Source organism: Zeugodacus cucurbitae, chromosome 3, assembly GCF_028554725.1.
Source record: "Zeugodacus cucurbitae isolate PBARC_wt_2022May chromosome 3, idZeuCucr1.2, whole genome shotgun sequence".
Lineage (NCBI taxonomy): Eukaryota > Metazoa > Arthropoda > Insecta > Diptera > Tephritidae > Zeugodacus > Zeugodacus cucurbitae.
Window position 1 is genome coordinate 25,658,372 of NC_071668.1, and position 23,154 is coordinate 25,681,525.

At 41.2% G+C, this 23,154-nt stretch overlaps 1 protein-coding gene across 11 annotated transcripts in view; it reads right to left on the minus strand.

Moving 5' to 3' along the window:
* Positions 1–10,248: 10,248 nt before the first annotated feature.
* The window catches only part of LOC105214751 (bridge-like lipid transfer protein family member 1), a 29,356-nt gene continuing 16,450 nt past the window's right edge, over positions 10,249–23,154 (minus strand). For 4 of the 11 annotated variants that reach the window (XM_054228297.1, XM_054228296.1, XM_011188355.3 and 1 more), the window contains 22 exons: positions 22,946–23,135; positions 22,724–22,888; positions 22,414–22,666; positions 21,325–21,427; positions 20,929–21,038; positions 20,560–20,871; positions 20,154–20,491; positions 18,765–18,897; positions 18,566–18,695; positions 18,367–18,488; positions 17,880–18,299; positions 17,573–17,804; positions 16,948–17,509; positions 16,797–16,883; positions 16,024–16,725; positions 15,847–15,969; positions 13,906–15,779; positions 12,710–13,853; positions 11,954–12,614; positions 11,680–11,886; positions 11,488–11,618; positions 10,249–11,422 (listed from right to left, as the gene is read on the minus strand). In XM_054228297.1, the coding sequence (XP_054084272.1) occupies positions 10,718–11,422; positions 11,488–11,618; positions 11,680–11,886; positions 11,954–12,614; positions 12,710–13,853; positions 13,906–15,779; positions 15,847–15,969; positions 16,024–16,725; positions 16,797–16,883; positions 16,948–17,509; positions 17,573–17,804; positions 17,880–18,299; positions 18,367–18,488; positions 18,566–18,695; positions 18,765–18,897; positions 20,154–20,491; positions 20,560–20,871; positions 20,929–21,038; positions 21,325–21,427; positions 22,414–22,666; positions 22,724–22,888; positions 22,946–23,135 (8,704 nt within the window). In that variant the 3' untranslated portion in view covers positions 10,249–10,717. The remainder of the gene's footprint in view (positions 11,423–11,487; positions 11,619–11,679; positions 11,887–11,953; positions 12,615–12,709; positions 13,854–13,905; positions 15,780–15,846; positions 15,970–16,023; positions 16,726–16,796; positions 16,884–16,947; positions 17,510–17,572; positions 17,805–17,879; positions 18,300–18,366; positions 18,489–18,565; positions 18,696–18,764; positions 18,898–20,153; positions 20,492–20,559; positions 20,872–20,928; positions 21,039–21,324; positions 21,428–22,413; positions 22,667–22,723; positions 22,889–22,945; positions 23,136–23,154) is intronic. The other 7 variants (XM_029041984.2, XM_011188350.3, XM_054228299.1 and 4 more) reach the window with 5 other exon arrangements.

Sequence of the window (23,154 nt, forward strand, 5' to 3'; positions counted from 1 at the left end):
CCAAAAGGAGTCTTTAACTTATTTCCTGACCTTGTGTTTAGAAATATAGCTCTGTGTAAAAGTAAGTTCGACAGAAACGTACAGAAATTAATGACGATGTTGCTTTATGTAATCGCAACGAACCCAATTTTTTATCAAGGCCTATGACTTCTACAACATCTACCCTTCTAAAAACTGCAACGATCACTCTAAAACTTGGATATGTGAGTTCGTCTCGTTCGGAAGAAATCGAAATTACTTACGAGTATGTCTTCGACTATAATAATTATAGAAGAATATAATATAAATAATAAAATTCAGGAATGGAAGCAATACCAACTTACAGACGGTTTCAAAACGAAATGGAATTTACTAAAGGGAAATTTGGATAATAGTATTAAGAAAACATTAATTGAATAAAATAAGACAACCCCAGCTGAACTGTTCAAAGAAGAGAGAACATATCTGTTGTTGACGGTATTATATCTGGACGAAACCTCTCCCGCATTATTTCGAGTTGATCTTGACTAGTTAAAAATCCGGGATCCTTTCTTATTTGCGGACCTCCTATTATTGGTACAGAGCTTCCTCTTTGCACCTAATTATTACAAATATTAAATTTGACGCATTTAGTAGCCATGCATTTAACTAAATTGCGTAAACAATTACAAATAATCGAGCAGATGTTCGTGAGTGCTTAGAGTTCACCATGTACATATATATATATATATGTGGCTTTCCCATCGCTCTGCACTTAACTAATTTCAAATTCTAATTTAAATCGCAATTAGTGTAGTGACTGGCAAATGCAATGGTGATTTCCACCGATTTAAGCTCCCATTAACCTTTGCACGCACTAATCTACAATGTAAACCAACGCCAGGAGAAGCCGCTCACCCGCTGCAACGGTATTGTCCACCAATTTGCTGAGATTTTTCGCTGAGTTTTCTTCACTTCACTTTTTGCAAAACCCCATTCGCTTTGCGCGAATTTCCTTCCATCCGCGTCCGATGCTGCTACGCTCCACCTCCAGCTGTTACGCGGAGGTCTAGTTCCGGACTTTTGATGAAAAAGTCATTCTCATGAAGTCAAATGAATAAAGTGCGAAATGAAGACGGTCTAGAAAAAACTCGAAGCGCATAAATTTTTTACGAAAGTTAGGTAAAAGTAAAAGGAATAGAGGGATATAGAGTTGTATGCACATATTCTCCTAGGTACAACAAAAGCAACCGCTACACAGTATTAGCTCACTATTGCTATTGGAAGGCAGAAATATGTTGATGAAGAAAGTAAGTATAATTGAAAGTGCAGCCTCGTTAGGGTAGAAAATTAAAAGTTTAAGCAATCTTAAAAATTGGAATGTGACTAACATAAGTACATATGTATGTATGCATATACTCGTACATCCATAGCTAATAATTAGTATGTAAATTTGGAATAATTTTTAGTTTGGGCGCAAAACTTTTGGTTATTTTGAATGGAATTTAAGTTTACCTGTAACAAATGTGCACGAAATTATATGAACATCTTGCTGTAGATCAACAAAATCCCAATAAAATATATGTATTTAGTTGACCTTACGACCTCCGGATCAACCTCTTCAAAATAGTTTACAACATTGGCAGTTCATAAAGAAATCCTTTTAAATAGTTCCATAAGAGTAGTGGAATATCTCAAATTTAGTGTGCCACCGATCTCACATTTAGTATCCCACCGATGCCGATTAATCGGCCAATTGGCAAAAAATCGGCCGAAGTCGCTCCCGAGCTCTATAGCTTATTTTATTTAAAGGCACTGGTCTACCCCCTAAAAGAAACAATTGCACAGAAGCGATCAGAAGGGGTTTGTTCCATCAGGACACCGACAGGCCACACATATTGATAGTGACTCAAATGAAGTTACGGGAAATTGTTGGAGAGGTTCTTTTGCATCCACCTTATAGTTAGTCCATATTATTATAGTGAGGAATGTTTGGTTCAGTCAAATATGAATCAAACTTTGTTTTATAAGTTGTACAGAAGAGTTTTAAAGAAATCAAAACAAATAAAAACAAACAGAAATAAGGAGAAAGAATAAGGCAAATTAATCGGCCGGATTCTAATCACAATAGTTCTAGCCTCTTTTAGCAAACTAGCAAAACCTGACGAATTGCATCGGTAACAATTATGTAAGGGTCTTAGTAAGGCACTTTCGGTATGTAGAAGCTGGTTTCCAATCAACAAGTATTTGTGCTATAAAAAAGTTAGCCGTTCAGGGGAGCGCTAAAGAAGATTAAACCTTTTTGACCCCAATATTTGTAGATTAACATCAAGGTACATCAAACAAATGATAGCCAATCAATTAGCCAACACTGATAAAAAGTTCGGAAAACTATCTCCAATTTTTTTTAATAAAAACAGGTAAGGAAAGGCTAAGTTCGGTTGCAACCGAACATTTTATACTCTCGCAATTTATTGATATATTTTTATTAAGATAACACACAATTTGACCCAATTTGAAAATCCTATAATTAAGTATATGAGAGATAGAGGATGTTACACTATTTGAAGAAAAATATTTCCTGCAAATGGAAAGTTATTGTCCAATTTCGACAATTTTTTCACAAGTGATGCCACAGATCATATACAGTATTTGTGTAAATTTTTATTTCGCTATCTTCATTGGTTCCTTATGTATACATATATTATAAAGAGAAGGAATAAGATGGAGTTCAAAATTGAGTTACATGGGAAGTTGTCGTGGTTGTGAACCGATTTCATCCATTTTCCACACGTGTCATCAGGGTCTCAAGAAAATATTATATACCGAATTTCATTCGAATCGGTCGAGTAGTTCGTGAGATATGGTTTTTGACCCATAAGTGGGCGAAGCCACGCCCATTTTCCATTTTGTGAAAAATCTGAGTGCAGTATCCTTCTGCAATTTCTTCTGTAAAATTTAGTATTTCTGACGCTTTTCGTTAGTGATTAATTTTTAGTAATTTTCAACATAACCTTTGTATGGGAGGTGGGCGTGGTTATTATCCGATTTAAACTAATTGCATGGTGTGTGGTGGGATACGTAAGAGAACCGACTGCAAAAAGTTTGGTTTATATAGCTTTATTGTTTTGCGAGATATATACAAATAACCGATTTTGGGGCGAGGCCATGCCCACTTCCTCAAAAAACTTACATTCAAATATGACCCTTCCTAGTGCAATCCTTTGTTCCAAATTTTACTTTTATAACTTTATTTATGACACTTTATGTATTTTCGGTTTTCGCCATTTTGTGGGCGTGGCAGTGGTCCAAGTTTCATCAAGATATCTCAATTTTTACTCAAGTTATCCGTTGCACAGACGGACGGACGGACAGACATTCGGATTTTGACTCTTCTCGTCACCCTGATCATTTTGATATATATAACCCTATATCTAACTCGTTTAGTTTTATGACTTCCAAACAACCGTTATGTGAACAAAAATATAATACTGTCTTAGCAACTTTTGTTGCGAGAGTATAAAAATTCCTGAAATAGGTCCATAAATCTTCCGACTTTCTTTCGAAAACTCAAAATTGCCGTCTCATCCGATGTTGAAATCGTTCATGCTTCAGCACCATAAACCAGGACGGGAATAATGAGGGACTTGTAGAGTTTGATTTTTGTTGGTCGATAGAGAACTTTATTTTTCAATTGCCTACTTAGTCCATAGTAGCACCTGCTGGCAAAAGTGATTCTACATTGGATTTCTAGGCTGACAATTATTTATATATTATATAGTGTTAACCTAAAAACAAATTCGTAAACATATTATGTTATCCTAACACAGATATAACAGTGCAATAATATATTTTTTATAATTTTAAAACAGTCTTTTAATGCATTTATTTTTCGCTTACAGAAAATCGATTTAAACTTCTGTCAGAAGTCTGTAGGATGATATTTACGAGACAATTGTACGCAACATAAAAGAGTTTCATAAATCAGTTCTTTTAGAGACCACCCTGCACGCAATAAAAATATATATCTTCGCCTCTCATTACCGCCCAGCAGCAGGTCAACTGAAGCAAACATTTTCAAATGCAAAAGACACTGCATAAATTAAAAAACATAACTCGCAAAGAAAAGAGTTCTCACAAAAAAATTATATATTCAAAGGGTATTTGTTGTCACTTGCAAGGTAATTATGTAGAGCAGGGCCAGCGCGATGAAAGAATAATTTCTTTGTCATCAAAGTTGAGTCAAAGTTGTGCTTTCTTTTATTGTTTTTTGCAAGGCTAATAATATAATTTGCATACTCATGCTATAAATAAATGCAAACTCGAAGTAATTTTAATATTTATTTAATAAATTAATACTTTTGCGCTTTTTATAATATAAGCATTATAAAACAAGTAAGGAAGGGCTAAGTTCGGGTGTAACCGAACATTTTATACTCTCGCAATTTATTCATTTAACTTTATTTATATTATATACTACACAATTTGACCCACATATTCTTCATATATGTATATGGTATAAAGTCCATTGAAAGTTGGAAACCATAATATTAGGTTAGAAGCACCGAGGTCCTTGTGTTCGATATATGGGGCCTTAAAGACCTATGGTCCGATTCCGGCGATTTTAGAATGGGGCTGCCACACTATAAACGTAGTATTTGTGCAAAGTTCTGCACCGATATCTTCACTAGTGCTTACTTTATATATTGTAAAGTAAACGATTCAGATCGTCTTCAAAGTTCTGGTATATAGGAAGTAGGCGCGGTTGCGAAGCGATTTGGCCTATTCTCACAACATATCATTGGGATGTAAGGAAACTATTACGAACCCAGTTTCATTGAAATCGGTAGAGTAGTTCCTGAGATATGGTTTTTGACCCATAAGTGGGCCACGCCACGCCCATTTTCCATTTTGTAAAAAAATCTGCCATTTCCTATGTGAAATTTAGTGTTTCTGACGTTTTTGGTTAGTGAGTTAATCCACTTTTAGTAATTTTCAACCTAACCTTTATATGGGAGGGGGCGTGGTTATTATCCGATTTCTGTCATTTTTGGACTGTATTAGGAAGTGGCTAAAAAAAACGACTGCAGAAAGTTTATATAGCTCCATTGGTTTGCGAGACATGTATAAAAAAACTTAGTAGGGGGCGGGCCACGCCCACTTCCCCAAAAAAATTACATCCACATATGCCCCTTCATAGGGCCGATTCTTCATACCAAATTTTATTTCCATAGCTTTATTTATGGCTTAGTTATGGCACTTTATGTGTTTTCGGTTTTCGTGGGCGTGGCAGTGGTCCGATTTTGCTCATTTTCGAAAGCAACCTTCCTATGGTGCCTAGAAATAAGTGTGCCAAGTTTCAACAAGATATATTAATTTTTACTCAAGTTACAGCTTGCACAGACGGACGGACGGACGGACGGACATTCGGATTTGAACTCCACTCTTCACCCTGATCACTTTGGTATATATAATCCTATATCTAACTCGTTTAGTTTTGGGTGTTACAAACAACCGTTATGTGAACAAAACTATAATACTCTCTTTAGCAACATTTGTTGCGAGAGTATAAATAGTGAGGAGCAATACAGTAACTCAAAACTAAGTAAGAAAGGATTAAGGTCAGGTAAAATGCAGGAAAAATTTCAAATGTCACCAAAACTTTATTTACAAAAATTTGCGAAATAAATCAAATATTAATTATTCAAAGAAATTGTGAACGATTTGGTATCATATTAACTTATACTATAAGCCATATAATTTAGCTTCTTGATTCAGATATTTGTACTTATATTAACCAAAGTAACATAAATCACTATGTCAATCATTTAGTAAAGTGGAAATAGCCATAATTTGTATACGTGGTCTGTTCAAAAAATAAAGGGAATTGAAAGCAAGGATTATTTTAAAGGGCAACAATAATGTCGACTACTGAATAAACATTTTTTTTTTTCAAAAAAGTTTAATTTTTTCCCTTTTTTAACGGTATACCATCAAATAAAGGAACAGAAATAGATAATGGCATTACATTGAGGATTGTGGGGTTAGACCAAGGTTTAGACCGATATTGGATATACTGGTGGAACTGAAACTCTACACCCGTTCGTATTGAATGTGATCGATTTAGACTCGAGTGTGCACAAAATTTGCTTATAATCACAAACAATGTATAAATAAACAATGTATAATCGGTCATAATGCTCGAAAATTTTATGAAAAGATGAGGCGATTTACAGAAGGTTTCAAACATTATCATGAGGAGGTAATCTGGTAACGGATGTCCAGAGCATACTGGGATTATGGGGGAACACTTCTCCGACCTGCTGAATGGCAGTGAAAGTACAACACCAGGAGATGGCGAGCCCGATCCCCCAATCGTTGAATTATTCCATTACCCCACAATGAAGAAATTCGAATAGCAATTACCCGCTTGAAGAACAACAAAGCGGCGGGGGCCGATGGACTACCGGTCGAGCTATTCAAATACGGAGGCGAAGAACTGATAAGGTGCTTGCATCAGCTTCTTTGCAGAATATGGTCGGAAGAAAGCATGCCTGACGATTGGAATCTCAGTGTACTCTGCCCAATACACAAAAAGGGAGACCCCACAATTTGCGCCAATTACCGTGGCCACAATTTGCGCCACCGTCAACAAACTAATTGGACCTTATCAGTGTGGATTTAGACCTGGAAAATCAACAACAGACCAGATATTCACCATGCGCCAAATTTTGGAGAAGACCCGTGAAAATAGGATCGACACACACCATCTCTTTGTCGACTTTAAAGCTGCTTTCGACAGCACGAAAAGGAGTTGCCTTTATGCTGCGATGTCTGAATTTGGTATCCCCACAAAACTAATACGGCTGTGTAAGCTGACGTTGAGCAACACCAAAAGCTCCGTCAAAATCGGGAAGGACCTCTCCGAGCCGTTCGATATCAGACGAGGTTTCAGACAAGGTGACTCACTATCGTGCGACTTCTTTAACCTGATGCTGGAAAAAATTATAAGAGCTGCAGAGCTAAACAGAGAAGGTACAATCTTCTACAAGAGTGTACAGCTACTGGCGTATGCCGATGATATTGATATCATTGGAAGCAACAACCGCGCCGCGTTTGTTCTGCTTTTTCCAGACCAGATAAAGAAGAGAAGCGTATGGGTGGTGAATGAGGACAAGACGAAATATCTCCTGTCATCAAACAAACAGTCAGCGCACTCGCGTCTTGGTTCCCACGTCCCTGTTGACAGTCATACCTTTGAAGTAGTAGATAGTTTCGTCTACTTGGGAACCAGCGTTAACAACACCAACAATGTCAGCCTTGAAATCCAACGCAGAATCACTTTTGCCAACAGGTGTTACTTTGGACTGAGAAGGCAATTGCAAAGTAAAGACCTCTCTCGACGAACCAAAATCAAACTCTACAAGTCGCTCATTATTCCGTCCTGATGTATGGCGCCGAAGCGTGGACGATGACAACATCCGATGAGACGACTCTTGGAGTTTTCGAGAGAAAGGTTTTGCGTAAGATTTATGGTCCTCTGGACATTAGCAACGGCGAATACCGCAGACGATGGAACGATGAGCTGTACGATTTATACGACGACATTGACATAGTTCAGCGAATAAAAAGACAGCGGCTACGCTGGCTAGGTCATGTTGTACGAATGGATAAAAAAACACTCCACCTCTGAAAGTGTTCGATGCAGTACCCACTGGCTCTATAAGTGATTATCAGCAATTAGTGGTTATAAAACTGTACTCGACCTCATATGTTTTTTGACTATTAGTATAATTTATCTCGCAATAAAGTTAAGATAGTATAATAGTTTTGTTCACCTAACGGTGGGTTCGGTACGGTTGTCCTAAAACTAAAAAAGATATAGGGTTATATACAACAAAGTGATCAGGGTGACGAGTAGAGTTGAAATTCGAATGTCTGTGTGCAAATTCGTACCACTGCCACGCCAAAAAAATGGCGATAACCGAAAATCTATAAAGAGCTATAACTAAGCCTCTGAAAGTTAAATTTGGTACAAAGGATCGTTCTAAGAAGGGGCATATTTTGATGTAATTTTTGTGGGAAAGTGGGCGTGACCCCGCCCCCTACTAAGTTTTTTGTACATATCTCGTAAACTACTAAAGCTATATCAACGAAAGTCTCATGAGTCATTTTCTACAAGCATCTCCTTATACAGTCTAAAAATGGAGGAAATGGGATTCTGACCACGCTTATCTCCCATAAAAAGGTTATGTTGAAAACTAATAAAAATATATAAAGTAAACACTAGTGAAGATATTGGAACAGAAGAAACACAAATACTGCAATTATAATGTGTCATCGCCGTTCTAAAAATCGTCGAAATCGGACCACAATTTTTCAAGGCCCCATGTATCGAACATGAGGACTTCAGTGCTTCCAATAAATTTTTTAACGAAAATATAGGTAAGTCTCTTAGATATTTTGAAGAAATTCAGAGGGAATATTGTGAGTGAAATCGGGTCATAACTTCCCCTAGCTCCTATATACCTAATATTAGAGATATTTACACCATATACATATAACTATAACAACAACAATAAGATATACAGTTTGGAGTTAGGATTAATGACAAGTGAATTTGGTATATGAGCGCCTAGAACGTACCTATGAGCGCTGCCCCCGCCACGATGTCAAAATCGTGCTTGGCGATTTCAACGCTAGGGTGGGTAAAGAAGGTGTCTTTGGCACAACAGTCGGAAAATTCAGCCTCCATGACGAAACATCACCAAACGGTCTGAGGCTGATCGACTTCGCCGGGGCCCGAAATATGGTCGTCTGTAGTACTAAATTCCAGCATAAGAAAATCCATCAAGCTACTTGGCTGTCCCCGGATCGAATCACTCGCAACCAGATTGATCATGTTGTGATAGATGGACGACATGTCTCCAGTGTTTCTGGTGTGCGTACGCTTCGTGGTCCCAACATCGACTCGGACCACTATCTTGTAGCAGCTAAAATACGCACCCGCATCTGTGTAGAAAAGCGCACACGTCAACAAACACAAGGAAGGTTCGACATCGAGAAGCTACAATCACAACCGACAGCCGAACAATTTTCTACTCGACTTGCACTCCTGCTCTCTGAGAGCACTCATCAGCATCTCGGTATAAATGAGCTGTGGGACGGCATATCAAACTCCTTACGTACAGCTGCAACCGAAACCATTGGTTTTCGGAAAAGCCAAAAAAACAGCTGGTATGATGAGGATTGTCGTCTCGCAGTGGAGAGAAAACAGACTGCCTACCTCGCAATGTTGCGATCGACCGCAACACGAGCGGGATGGGAAAGATACCGAGAGCTGAAGAGGGAAGCGAGACGCATTTGAAGACAAAAAAAGAAAGAGGCCGAAATGCGTGAGTATGAAGAGCTTGACAAGCTGGCCGACAGACCAGATATTCACCATGCGCCAAATTTTGGAGAAGACCCGTGAAAATAGGATCGACACACACCATCTCTTTGTCGACTTTAAAGCTGCTTTCGACAGCACGAAAAGGAGTTGCCTTTATGCCGCGATGTCTGAATTTGGTATCCCCACAAAACTAATACGTCTGTGTAAGCTGACGTTGAGCAACACCAGCCTGGAAATCCAACGCAGAATCACTCTTGCCAACAGGTGCTACTATGGACTAAGTAGGCAATTGAAAAGTAAAGTCCTCTCTCGACGAACAAAAACCAAACTCTACAAGTCCCTCATCATTCCCGTCCTACTTTACGGTGCAGAAGCGTGGACGATGTCAACATCCGATGAGACGGCACTAGGAGTTTTCGAGAGAAAGGTTTTGCGGAAGATTTATGGTCACTTAAGAATTGGCAACGGCGAATACCGCAGACGATGGAACGATGAGCTGTATGTGTTATTCGACGACATAGACATAGTCCAGCGAATAAAAAAACAGCGGCTACGCTGGCTAGGTCATGTTGTTCGAATGGATGAAAGTGCTCCAGCTCTGAAAGTATTCGATGCAGTACCCGCTGGTGGAAGCCGAGGAAGAGGGAGACCTCCACTCCGATGGAAGGACCAGGTGGAGAGGGACCTGGCTTCGCTTGGTATAACCAATTGGCGCCAAACTGCCAGAAGGAGGGATACGTGGCGCGCTGTTTTGGACTCGGCTATAACCGCGTAAGCGGTGTCTACGCCAGTCAAGAAGAAGAAGAAGAATTTGGTATAGAATCAGGCTTGCATTCAAAATATATTTTTTTTGTAAACAAAACTACCTTACCAAGATACAAGTTCAAACAATTTAAATATTTCGATTTTTGAATAATTTATTTATTGAAATGCCCTGCACATGTGTAGTTGCCACATGTTTGAGCAGGTATTTGCTTTTTCTTTAATGACATATATATATTTTTATTGGCAATAAGTTATAATTGCATTAAAATTTTTACGTTCACATTCCAGTTTTAGAAAAAATAATCAACAATTCGCTTAACGTGCTACCAACTTTCAACAAAATAATGAATATGCGAAAATTATCAAGAAAAATATTACACTTTCAATAATACTTCGAATATTGCATAATTTACGCAATCACGTAAAGGTAGAACAGAGCCAGCAAAGCGCTGTCAAAAATGCAACACACCAAACAATAAAAGAGCGATTATTATACCACAAATCTTGCTACAACATTACAAGTCCATTCATTCAAACATAACCTACTATTTCGCTATAAACAATGCCTAAATTGCAATTAATTATATTTAAGTTAAGAATAAATTAGTTCGACGATTTCGATTTTGGCGAATTCTCCACTTTATTTTCGCGCACCATTGTCAGCAGTTGCAGCATCATGAGCGCTTGCACCTTGTCCAGCGGATCCATAAAGCCGCGCTGCAGCCACTTCGGTATGGTGGTGCGCGCGTGCGCGAAACCGAGCTTATTCAATATGTAATCAATGCCATAGGGCTCAATGGATTTGCCAGCCCACGAAAGCAGTCGCACCGTCGGTTCCAGATGCCAAGTCTGGCATTCAAAGTGCCGCCAATCGCGCACAAAAGACTCCAGATCTATAGAATTGCCATTTACTGCGGCGCCATTTAGCGTTGAGGACGCGGTAGCGCCAACATTGCTGCCAGTGGGTGAGCTCAAGGTATTGGCTGCAGCTGCTGCTGAACTTGATGGCGTTGGCGACGCAAGCGTGCTTGTGTCTTTCTTATCCACACTAAAAGCAGCCGCGATATTCGTCTTGCTGTTGCTGTTGGCATTCAAGCTGCTGCTGCTCTGGTCCAAGGTAGTGCTCGAAGCGTTGATGGATGTATTGCTGATTGTAACGGCGTTAGTAGAGGAATTATTGCTCGCGGAAGACGATAATGCTTTGTTTGCATCTTTGAGTATTTCGTCGGTTACATAGGGTTTCAATTGACTCTTCAGGTTCTGTGAGAGGTTTGGCGAGGCAGCGCGCACCGATTGTCCACCGATCTGCTAATAAAAGTAAACGTTATGATAAGAAAGCTGGTATGTATAAGGTGAAAGCTACACTGGCTTACCACTCGTTCCTTCTCCTTAACGTACGATGTTATCAAGTCGTGCAGGAAGAAGAATGCGTCAGCATCGACAGTCACGAAGATATGATCATCAAATTCGGTTATGAAGCTGCAGAGCACCTCTGGCTTGGTTTCTGTGAGGTCAAAAAAGAAAAAATATAATAAGGAAACACATTCATACGCCAATTTATTTACCAGTCGGTTCCGGTGTGGACGCGCCTTGTCTGTGTTCAGTCTTGAAATTCAGTTGTAAGCTGGGCAATGCAAATATCACCTCGCGATTGTGATTGTGCTCCTGCGTCTTTGAGGTGCTGCTAGCGCTGGCGCCTGCAGCACGCGTGCGCTCTATGGAGTTGGAAGCAATCTCACGATCACGCTCCAGTATCGGAAAACGATCCACAGCTGTGAAATGAACCAAATATAAAAACATTAAATCACTACTTTTGAAGAGATGAATGCAATGACTCACAATCAATTTCACTGTTAGCAAACGCATAGTGGAACCACTCGTTGAGCGTTTTGAATTGTGGCGGGAAGATGATGTTACGTGAAATTCTGCTGACTATGGCCATGGAGTGGTTTTGCTGTTGCACCTCAGTTGTCTGTCCCAGACAAGATGTGAGCGTCTGCGTTACGAATACGTCATGTGTATCATGTGCCTGATGCGCTTCGGTGGCGAAATTGATGGAGGGTGATTTCAAACTAAACAGTGCCCACGATTTCGACTTGAAGTTCAAGCCATGGAAGCAGGCCAATGAGATGTTATTGCCATGTAGCTCCACAGTGCCGCCAAGCACATTGCCGTTGCGTGGTAAGCGTGTCACCAATGTGGGTACCACTAGACCGATGGCCTGTTCCAAGGGCTTCTGCCAATGTCGATGATGGCGTGCATCTGTGTTGCTGATGTCAGCCGCATTAACGGCTGAGCTATCGACGGTGCCATTAGTGGTCGCCTTCTTTTTGTCGCGATTTTGTCGACGTTTCATGCTGGCATTACGCTCATGCAGACGCGGCTCGAGACTGGAGAACACGCGTTTCGACGACTTGAATTGCTGAGTGAAGAACTCTTCCAGCTTGTAGTACATCTTAAGCAAATCAGCTGTGGTCGATTTCGAAATCATTATTTGCAGCTGGAGAAACGAAAAAGGTTAATTTAGTAGAATATCATAACAAAAACCATTTCTAGTATTAATAAAGCAAATTGATGATGTACTCTAAGACCCACCTGATCCCATGATAAGTCGCCATGTATGAAGATTATAGCACGCGGCTTGGTGGTGTGACCGCCTACAGTTATCACACTGCCGCCATAGTCGGTTGTGGACAACGCATTTATGGATGTCTTCCATTCGTCCTTCATTGCAGCCGAAAACGAACTGATGCGCATCATTAATACCGATGTGCCCATATAGTCGAGTCGTAGCTCCAAAGCCATAAAACTCAAACGTATGGTGTGGTAAGGCTCCACACCGGATTCTTCCTTAATATGGAAACGCGTATTGATTTTATTCACTTCAAAGCTACCACCGACTATGCCACCTTTGGCGTCCAACGATGAGCCGCCCAGATATATGCCAATGTACATATTTTTATAGCCAGTACTGCCAATAGAGAGTCTGCCATCCGACTGGAAGTCTTTGGTTAACCACACCACATTACCCATCACATTGCCCATATTCATTTGTACATTCAATTTGGTGAAATTCACCGCGAATAGCACGAGCGTTTCCCAGGCGGTAATCTGGTTCTTCTCCGACGGTGGTGTGCTTGACGATTCCGCACTGGAGGACTTACCTAAGGTGCGTAGCTTGCGTACAGCACCAGAATGTGGTGCCTGTTGTGGTGTTGACGATTGCGAGTCGAAGTCCAAACGCATTTTATCTTTTCCATAAAATGCCTCAGCCGGTGACTTCGCACATTCGTAACCGGGCGTCTTGCAGGCTTCCTTGGGTGTAGATGGTGTGCCAGTGGGTGTGGCAGGCTCTGTGCCGGCCATGTGTTGCATACTCAAATCGCCGAGGAAGAGTCGTCGTACTATGCGGCGTCGGTACCAAGCCTTGGGGAAAGCCAAAATTTCGGTTAAGCGACGCATGTCATACTTGAAGGAAGCACTGCCGATATCAACAATAGTAGAAAAGCGTATGACTGCGCGCGACTGATCCACAGAACGTTTGCTCATAACAGCGGGTTCAACGTAAATCTTGCGACAGCGTGTCAATTGGAACTTCACGAACTCCACATTTATGCTCAACGAATCTTTCCGTTCGCTATCCGAGAGGGGTGAGAACTGCGCCTCTTTGACATTGCTCTTCTTGCCGCCATATGGATGAAAGATGTAGACATTGAAATCCGCCAAGCAGCCGGTCACACTGTAAATAAGCGGTAATAAATACTTTGTAAGTGGTTAGACAAAAGACTCACCTCAAACCGCCTGTGGGCTTTTTATCCTTTTCCGCTGTTGATTTGTCCAGATTATGTTCTTGTTGGCCGGGCGGCTCCTCATCGCTCGAACGTTTAGAACTGAAGACAATGTCCAAACTGGGTAACTGCAACATGCATTCCACACGCGACACGGGCAAGCAGGAGAAGCGGAAGGTGGATGGTTGCATGTGAAAGTATACAATAACATCCACGGGGAACGACGCATATGTGACATAGTTCGTGGGTAGAATGTCCAAGTTAACTGGATTTGCTGAAGGTGTTTGCGCACCACTAATGTCCGGCGCCTTTGTTGGTATTGGCTCCAAAGTCTGTTCGAGGAATTCCAAAATGTGTGGCGAAATAATTGTCTCCTCCGGTATGCTTTGCAGCGTCATCCAGGCGAAGAGTGAAGCTCTTTTGTTGCCCAAACGGCGTGTCGTTGAATGATGGCTATCGTTGCTCATGCTGCGTGTATTCTCTGTAAAATCGGTCACTGTGCGTGACTGATAGTGCAGTTTGACATCCAAGCCGGGAATGTGGAAAATTGTGAGATCGGATAGCATTGCATTGCTCGATGTGTTGTAGCGCAATTTGCTCTTATCACGTTGACGCCGCGATGGCGTCGGACTGCCCCAATCGTTGCCGAGACTGCGTTCACGCTTGTGAGTCTTTGCGGTGGTTGAGCCACTCGTCTGCATGCGGTCTTCGGTAGTTTCTTTGGTATGCAGCACACACTTGCCCGAATTGACAAGCACCTTTATGTCGAGCTCAAAGTCGATATTGGGTTCTTGTTGTTTCTGTTGGTAGCCATGTTTTTTACGCATTTCCACCGAAGTGCCGTCAATATCCATTTCACTCGGTGTCGATTCGCCGTGGCCTTCCTGTGTGCGCCAATCAATATCTTCACTGTCCGTGTCCGCATTGGGCAGCGAGGTCTGACGCATCGATTCGGAGAAGGTCACCCGATTGGCCGGACAAGTTTTTAACGAAGCACTGCGCGAGTGACCAGAGACCGGCGTGCTCTGTAAACTGGATATCTCATCATTCGAAGCAATCGGATCTAAACGACGACCCGTATAGGGGCCGGGCATAAGTGTATCATCTGTGGGTTCACGATTCGCTGAAGCGCCTATGAACGAATAAGAACGGCTGGAAGTTTTCATCGGTCGTCGCAGTGATGGACGCTTCCATTTCTGTATCATATCGCGTCGGAAATATTTGTAACAAATCGCTTGTAACTCTTGCAAGCGACGCTCCTCATGCGCAACTGTATTATGTGAAGCACCCAATGTACGCAAGTCGTTGATGATTTTTAGTTGCTCCGCCATCTCCTTTTCCATCATGAATGAACGCTTCTTCGAATCGATGGTCGGATCGAACACGAACGATGGCAGATTGTCAAATTCACGTCGGCGCACATAGGTATCACGGCAACTATGATCACCCTCATCACTATCCGGTGATTCCATGTTGGTCTCTTCCTCCTCAAATCCGGTCAGCATGGTTAGCGTGTGACCGAGTGAGGAAAGTTGCTTGCCAATATTTATATCGAGATGTATATCGACACCTTCCATTTGCCATTTCACATTCAGCAACCACTTAGCATTTTCCATCTTTTTAGCAGCAGTGGTACGCGAGCAAACCTCATAGGTACCCTCCGAGACGACACATACATTCATTATGGGCTCATTCACATTTGGTTTCCAATCATCAAGTGTGGTTTCAAAGTCGTCGGCAAAGCGCAGACACAGTCCTTGAAATTTGCCTTTGGAGACCAACGAACCAGAGTTGCACGCCGATATTATGGTATTCTCCAGGGTAATGACAACTGCACCTTTGCTTTCGAAGTCATGGTAAGCGCGTGTGCTCCAAGGCTGCAGGAAGCACATACAAATTAATAACAATGAAGGAGAGTATGACACAGCGTGAGTCTGCACTTACGTTAGCGGGTTGGTTTAGTGGGACGCATATGCCCATATCCTCCACAGTTAGCTGCAAGAATAATGTTGACAAGTTGGATGCGGCAATGTTGCTGATCTGCCCGAAGGCCACACGGTCGAAAGCCTACAAAAAAGTGAGAAATTAGTATATAAATCTAATCTAATAATTGTAACTTACCTGTGAGCTATCGTAATTCAAATTTGCGCGCTTCTCAGCCCAGTATTCGTAGGCGTTCTTGTAGTTCAACCAAACCAGTATGGCCTTGTCCACGGCAATTGGTTGTATGTAAAGCAGTGGCCGCTTGAGCTTCAGCAGCACCAGCTCTTTGTCCTCATTGAGCAACTCATCCTGGAAGGCATTGCGCAAAGCGATTGTTGTGTGGAAGAAAGCATATTGTTGGAACTCCGGTTCGGCTTCATCGAAGATAACATTGCGTATAATTTGGCCAAGTGAGAGATTAAAATCGATATGCGCCTTGCCAAACATTTTACGATCGTTGCCTTCGCCCAGATTCTTTACACGATTGGACAAATGCAGTTCCAGCGTACCGGTCTCGAAGCGTACAGCTGATGAGCAGGGTGTTGTAGCTGTCAACTGTATGCGTTTCATTGAAATATTGATGGAGAAGAGTATACGCTTTAGAGATGACTCCTGTACGCTGGCGGTATCGCCACTGTCTTCGGACCAAAGCGGCACAGGTTTCTCGCCGCCATAGACCTTTTGCAACACTTCATTTATTTCACGCATGAAAACCTTCTGCACAAATACCAGATGGTTTAGCAGATCTGTGGTTAAGCAACGCTCGAATTCACCAATCTCGGCTGAGGCATTCACATAGCCACCGCGTCTCAAGACAATGCCCTCAACGCGCTCGGTCTCCTAGAATGCAATAATAACAAGAATAAGTTAATGATAACTGTATATAGTTTCGTGCAAATCGAAATAAGTACCTCTTGTCGGTGCTCCGGTATATATTCGGCGCTAACATGCACGGGTGGCAGCGCGATGCAGGCCTCCGACGGCAAGTTCATCTCATTCTAAAAAAAAAATAATAATTCAACTCCAAAAACGAAGCAATTGAAGGTGATGTTTGCTACTCACCCGCACCTGTATCTTCGTGTTGAAGCTGAGCGTGTGTGTCGGCAGATCGATAACGAACTTCGCACGATTGCCTGTTACACCCGTCGAACTAACACAATTCATGCGATACTGAGCTTGCAACGACGGCAGCAGTGCTGCATTTATGGACAAACTGTGTAACAGTATATTGAATTGCATAACCAACGGTTGGAGTAGCCCATTCTGCTGCGCTGGCAACTTGTGTGTTGGTGCCGGTTTCTTGTTGGATTGCTGGGAGTGCGTCTTCTCTTTGGCATCGACGCTTTTGCCGGCGCTGCGCGAATGATATGGCGACTCGGGCTCATCGGGGTTGTGTGCACGCGAAGCCGAACGTCCAGAATTGCGGCCGACGCGTAACTCTTGCAATGTTGAGCTGAGCTGCTTGGAGCTGCGCGTCATCATACCATGCAAAGCGACGGGATGTTGCGGTATTTCAATATTTACCGGCCCAATGGAGAGCAAACCGCTATTCTTGTCTTTGCCGCGTTTAGTCAAGCTGGAGTAGAGCGTTTGACATTTGCCCACAGTTACTTTTACGACAGTTCTGTATGGAATATATGGGTTTTAGCTTATATTAGTGTGAAGAAAGAAGATTATGTTGACTTACTGTTGATTTGGTGCAACACCCTCTAAAAGCACGATCATGGTACGGCCTACTTGTCCAGTAATTGAGCATTCCAGTGAGACGGGACGCGCTTTCTTACGCCACGTTGCGCTGCCGTTCAAGGTGGTGATTTCAGCTTCCAGTTTTAAGCCGCTTAATGTCGCCATTAAGCGTGTCTTGTGGATTTTCGCAACCGCGAACACCACCAATCGCGTCTTTTCTTGAGATAATGTCTCTAATAATACAGATAATTATAATATACAGTAGAGAAAATACTTATAATATTGGAATGTAAGCCAAAGCAACTAACCGACAAGCTCACGATGTTGTGGCAGAGGTGTTGGAGCGATCGTGACATCGTCATCATCATTTCGTGTATCCTGCCGCATAAAACCGCCCACAGGCGTTTTCTTCACACCATATTTGGCGGCATCGTGCACCTCATTGGACATGGAACTGCGCTGCACAGTCTTCGTTTCTGGCATTGTGCCATACAATTCAAGCAAATTGTAAATAGTTTTCCAGCAGTTGGGCGTTTGTAGCAGCGGTTGTATGCCATCAAAGCCGTTTTTGGTAATTGTATTATAGTCACCGCTAACGCTGGTGGCGCACACTCCATTAAGCGATGCTTTGGATTCCAGCGACAATTTGAACATGTGCTGTTCACTCACAGAAGTGGTGGGACTGTCGCGCAAGGGCGAGGAACTGGTCTCATTTAAATTTGTATAGCCTAGCGGTGTGAATAAATTAAATTGTAGTTGTATATTTATATGAAAAAGTTTTATATTTTGAAATACCTAGCTTGCCTTTAACCGATTTGCCAGTTGAGCGTAATTTCTGCGCAAAGCTTGAGGGCCGATTCCGCGCATTTGGTGAGGGTGTCAATTGAATTAACGGGCCAATGCCACTTGGACGCACCCTATGTGTATATACAACAACAGTTATTTTAGAATAATGTGTATAAAATAAACAAAACACTGTTATGCTTGCACTCACCTGCCGCCAATGGGATGTGTCATTGATATCATTTCATTGAATTTGTCATAACGCTCATCGGAGGAGTTCTCAGTATGCGCAAAACGATCCGATACTGAACCAAAGCCGACAATATCATTGGGTTCGGAGGCTGAAAGGAACGCATATAAATAAGAAAATAAGATTTTATTTTTTAGTTGAAAAAAAGCGCCCTGCTTACCTAAACTACATTCATCCTTGGCATGCGATTTTCTAATCAAATCCGGCTGCTGATGGAACTCATTTTGCGCTTCCTTCACATTCTGATACATGTTTGTAATTTGATGTAGTAGACGTAGGAGTGGCATATTGACCTATTTTACAAATAAAATTATAAAAGAAAATTAATAATGAGTTATTAAAGGGATATATTTTACAACAAACACTTCAAACTTTATTATAAAAGAGTTCAAAGGATTCAAATGTTATGTTAAGTTAGTAGATAGAGATGTGCAGGAAGGCACTTGGGCAATTTTGAGCGCTGTTCTTTGTGATATCAATCAACTCCTACTAAATCAAAAAGACCCGTATGATTCGGTAAAACGCTTGAAATCTGTTACAAACTTCTTTAGACATCAATTTTTAGATATCAATTCTAACCAATTCGCTTGCTCCGCCGAAGATAAGCATTCCAAGGTTTTTCAACCTCGGTCTGGGAAAAGCTGGATAATGCTTAGATGATTCCATCTCGCCTTTCTCGAAACAGCTTTGGCATCATGCATCTATTGGACAATGTTCAGTAAGGACACCAATGATGACCCCGAAATGGACCGTGCTGAGAAAAAGGAGTTCGAAGGACCTATTACCCTACACCGCGATCAACTGCACATCAGAAGCGATAACTGTGCTCTTGCACAAGTCGACCATGGACTGCCAACCCACCCCGATTCCGACGTCAATTTTGTTAGGATACCCTCTCTTGCAAGCTTGTCCGCTTCACAGTTACCATCGATTCTTCGGTGACCGGGTACCCACTCGAATAAAATAGTAAAATGGCTAGAAGCTATTGATAAAAATGTTAGACACTCCTTAACTAGCTTAGAGCGTACTGCCATCGATTTCAATGCTAGTATTGTCACTCTACTGTTTGAGTAAATGCTCTAACGGATGTCACCCCAAGAAGCAGTGTATCCACTATTACTTTAATCGCATCGACACTGCAGACAGTTGTCTGGTAGCTTAAACTGGTGTTGATTGAGAGTTTTCGACAGAAAATTCCCCTTCTCATCTTCCCCCTTATCTTCGATCAATCCTCCATCGGCTTTTCCCTTCTCGCATATCCCTCTTAGGTAAGAGCGCAGAGAAGAAACAACTAGGGGACGGTTCCCTGGTGCAGTGGTCCAACTAAGCAAGGATTCAATCAAACCGACCTAATAATTTCAGAGTACCCCTATTTGGGACCCTTCATGTACCCACCGTGACTAAGTCTGACAGCGACCTTTTCCGCATTGCAGCAGCCGGAAATATTCACACGTGCGACGTACATAGTTGTTGTGATTTTTTTTAATAAAATGTCCGTTATCTTTCTGTACACTTTTGACTAAATATTGCAATATTGTTATGCACTCACCTGTTGTGAAATATAACGTATATTAAGACTCAAATTGATAACGGTGCTGGTATGCTTCTTCAACTGACGCCGCGACATATAAATAACATTTTGACGCGCTTGATCCACCATACCATCGGATTTCTTCAACACCTCCAACTCAACACCCACACGTTCGCACAAAAACAAAGGTGTATCCAACATGATCGACTGCCGTCCAGCGCCATTTGTCTTCTTATTCATTTTGGCCGATTTATTCTTCTTGTCACCAGCCTCGCTAACGACAATATCAACGCGTATGGAGTCAAAAGTGCCAATGAGTGAGAGATTGGTGCCGAAATTCTCCAAGGATGAAATGTCTACAAAAATTAATTATATTTATAGATTTAATGTTATGCTAAAGGTTTATTTTTCATTAGCTACATACCCGCATTGGCGAATTTATTGACCATCTGCTGCGGCATTACACCCAAGCATGTGAGCAATGGTTCGAAAATCAAATGCGCATCGAGCAGTTTTATTGAGTCCTGCAAAATGCCGCCGCGTGTTTGTACGGCGCCCGGTAATTTCACCGGTGCCGGCCGTATAATTTCGCGCTCAACCGAATTCTCTCTCTTCTTATTCTCCTGCTGTTTGGCCATCCAAAAGTACAGGTCCTCCTTTTGATTTTCCGGACCGAGCCAAAATTTATTTACCGAATTGCTAGAACTCAATGAACCCTCCTGCAATGCACCATACTCTGAAAAATCGCAAAATAAATTAGAAATATAAAATATTAATTATAATAAAAGCTTACCGAATTCCGGCACCTGTTTTTCCACCAAACCAGAGATTATCGGCAGCATTTGTATGCTGGAACGAGATGAATTGCCATGTGAAATATTCGAACCCTTACTAAGCGCTTTGCTGCAAGACGCAACAAAGACGTTGGTTGGTGTAAGCGTTGGAGGGACACGTTACAAAAACGGAAGAACCACGCATATTTACACGACAGCGGACAGGTACATAGAGGTTATCATATACATATATATTTGGAAATATATAGCCAATTGCGTGGGGGTTACAAACGCATATACAAAATGAGAGTAATGAGAATAAAAAAATGAATTTCGTATAAACAAACAACAGTATGTACATATAATTAATTAAAATATTTTTCAAATAACGGTTAAATAAGGAAATAAGAACTCACCCTTTTCGCGACGTATGTATGTTCGGCGAAGCGGAGTTCGATCGTTGTGCGGCGCCATGCAGCGACGCCTCATTGGCAAAGCCCATGCCAAACTGTGAGTTATCTAAATAGGTTTTTTAATAAAACATTTCGAATTAGCACAAACATATATATATATATATACAGTTAGATTTTAACAAATTGTGTATAGCTTGTGCTATAGACATGAGTGCCAGCGGTTTGTTGTAGCGTGTGCAAAAGTGTCACAAAACAAAGCGCAAAACAAGTGGAAATCCAAATAAACAGACAATCATGTATATATTACAAAACTATACGTTTTGTGGATAGTTTGGAAAATATTTGAAAATATTGAAAATTAGAATCGAAAAGTTTAGTGTGTGTGTGTGTGCGTGTATATAAAGTGTGATCAGCACATTTCAGCCATGGTATGAAATGAAACAAAACATAAAAACACATAAAGAAGACAAATACAAACAAATTGCGAAACTAAAAAGGTGCAAGACACAGTTTTTGAAATCAAATTGACGATTATAAAAAGCAGTAAAGAATACAAATAATGACGCTGCCACAATACCAAAAGGAACACACAAATATTAAATACAGTACAAATAACGGTAAAAATATGCACATAAATAGTTACTAAAACACGATATAAAAAAAAGAGGGCGTGAGTGGGAGAGAGCAGCAGATTGTCACCATAAACTGAAATGCACGCAATCAATACTTGAAAAAAAAGTTAAATTTAAATAAGAAGTTAAATTATTGCCACGCGTGAAAGCATTACATGTGCTTCCTTGCCGAAATCACGAAATCTTCATTGTGTATTTGTGTGTGTATGTTTTTAAGTTCTCAAGCGCTTGGGCCTCAAATATTATAGAATATCAGCCAATCAAGTGGTGAGTATAAAGAGACAGCAAAGCTTAAAGTTTTGGAAGCTTAATAAAGAAAATTAAGTAAGTATATAAATGTTGTTTGAGATATAGAAAGTGTATACGTGATCTCCTCGAAAGTCATTATATATATATATGTATATAGAATGAGGGGAAAACGCTGTTTTGTACGTTTTGAGAGGTGGTTAATCAAAAATACCAATATGATTTCGATGATGCTGTGTTTGCCCAAGTAATAAAGCATTCTCACTCTCTTCGGGATTATCGACGACTCCCGCATAGACACCCATATCGGCTTCACCTTCACATTCCGCATCGTCGCATTCCTCCTCCTGTTGCGGAAACGAGAATGTCACATTTATCGGACGCGCCAATTTATTCTTGTATTGATGTTCGAAAAGTATGGGATTATAGAGCGTATTCTTCCATTGACGGCTCAACACAATGACGCCCTAAAAATTGAAAGTTTCACCACATGCGCATTAATATTATTTTAGTGTATAACGTACCTGTCGCAAGGTATTCAAATGTGGTACATCGCTTTGTTTGAAGATTTGCTCAACCCTCTGCACACCCTCGTCCAACACCAGTTTTTGCATTATGTAACAGAGTTGGCAGCTGGGATCCTCTTGTAAAGTTTTCGATAGCAGCGTGTAATTGTTGGCATAGCGACTCTGCATACAAAAAATATATTATTAACATAACCTCAAATTTTGTATGTGTTTGCAAACCTTCTTAATTTTCGGACTGCGCTTTATTTTCTCATTATCCAGCGCATCCGCCATTAAACACGCGGCGATGGCTGTTTGACGCGTATGCAAAGCACGCATAAGCGACACAATCTTTATAGCCAAACGGTTGCTGGGATTCATCCAGGCGGTGATAGCTGGTGAAGCGGTACTCAAGAGATTCCAATCAAGTCTGAAAAGTAATATTTCAA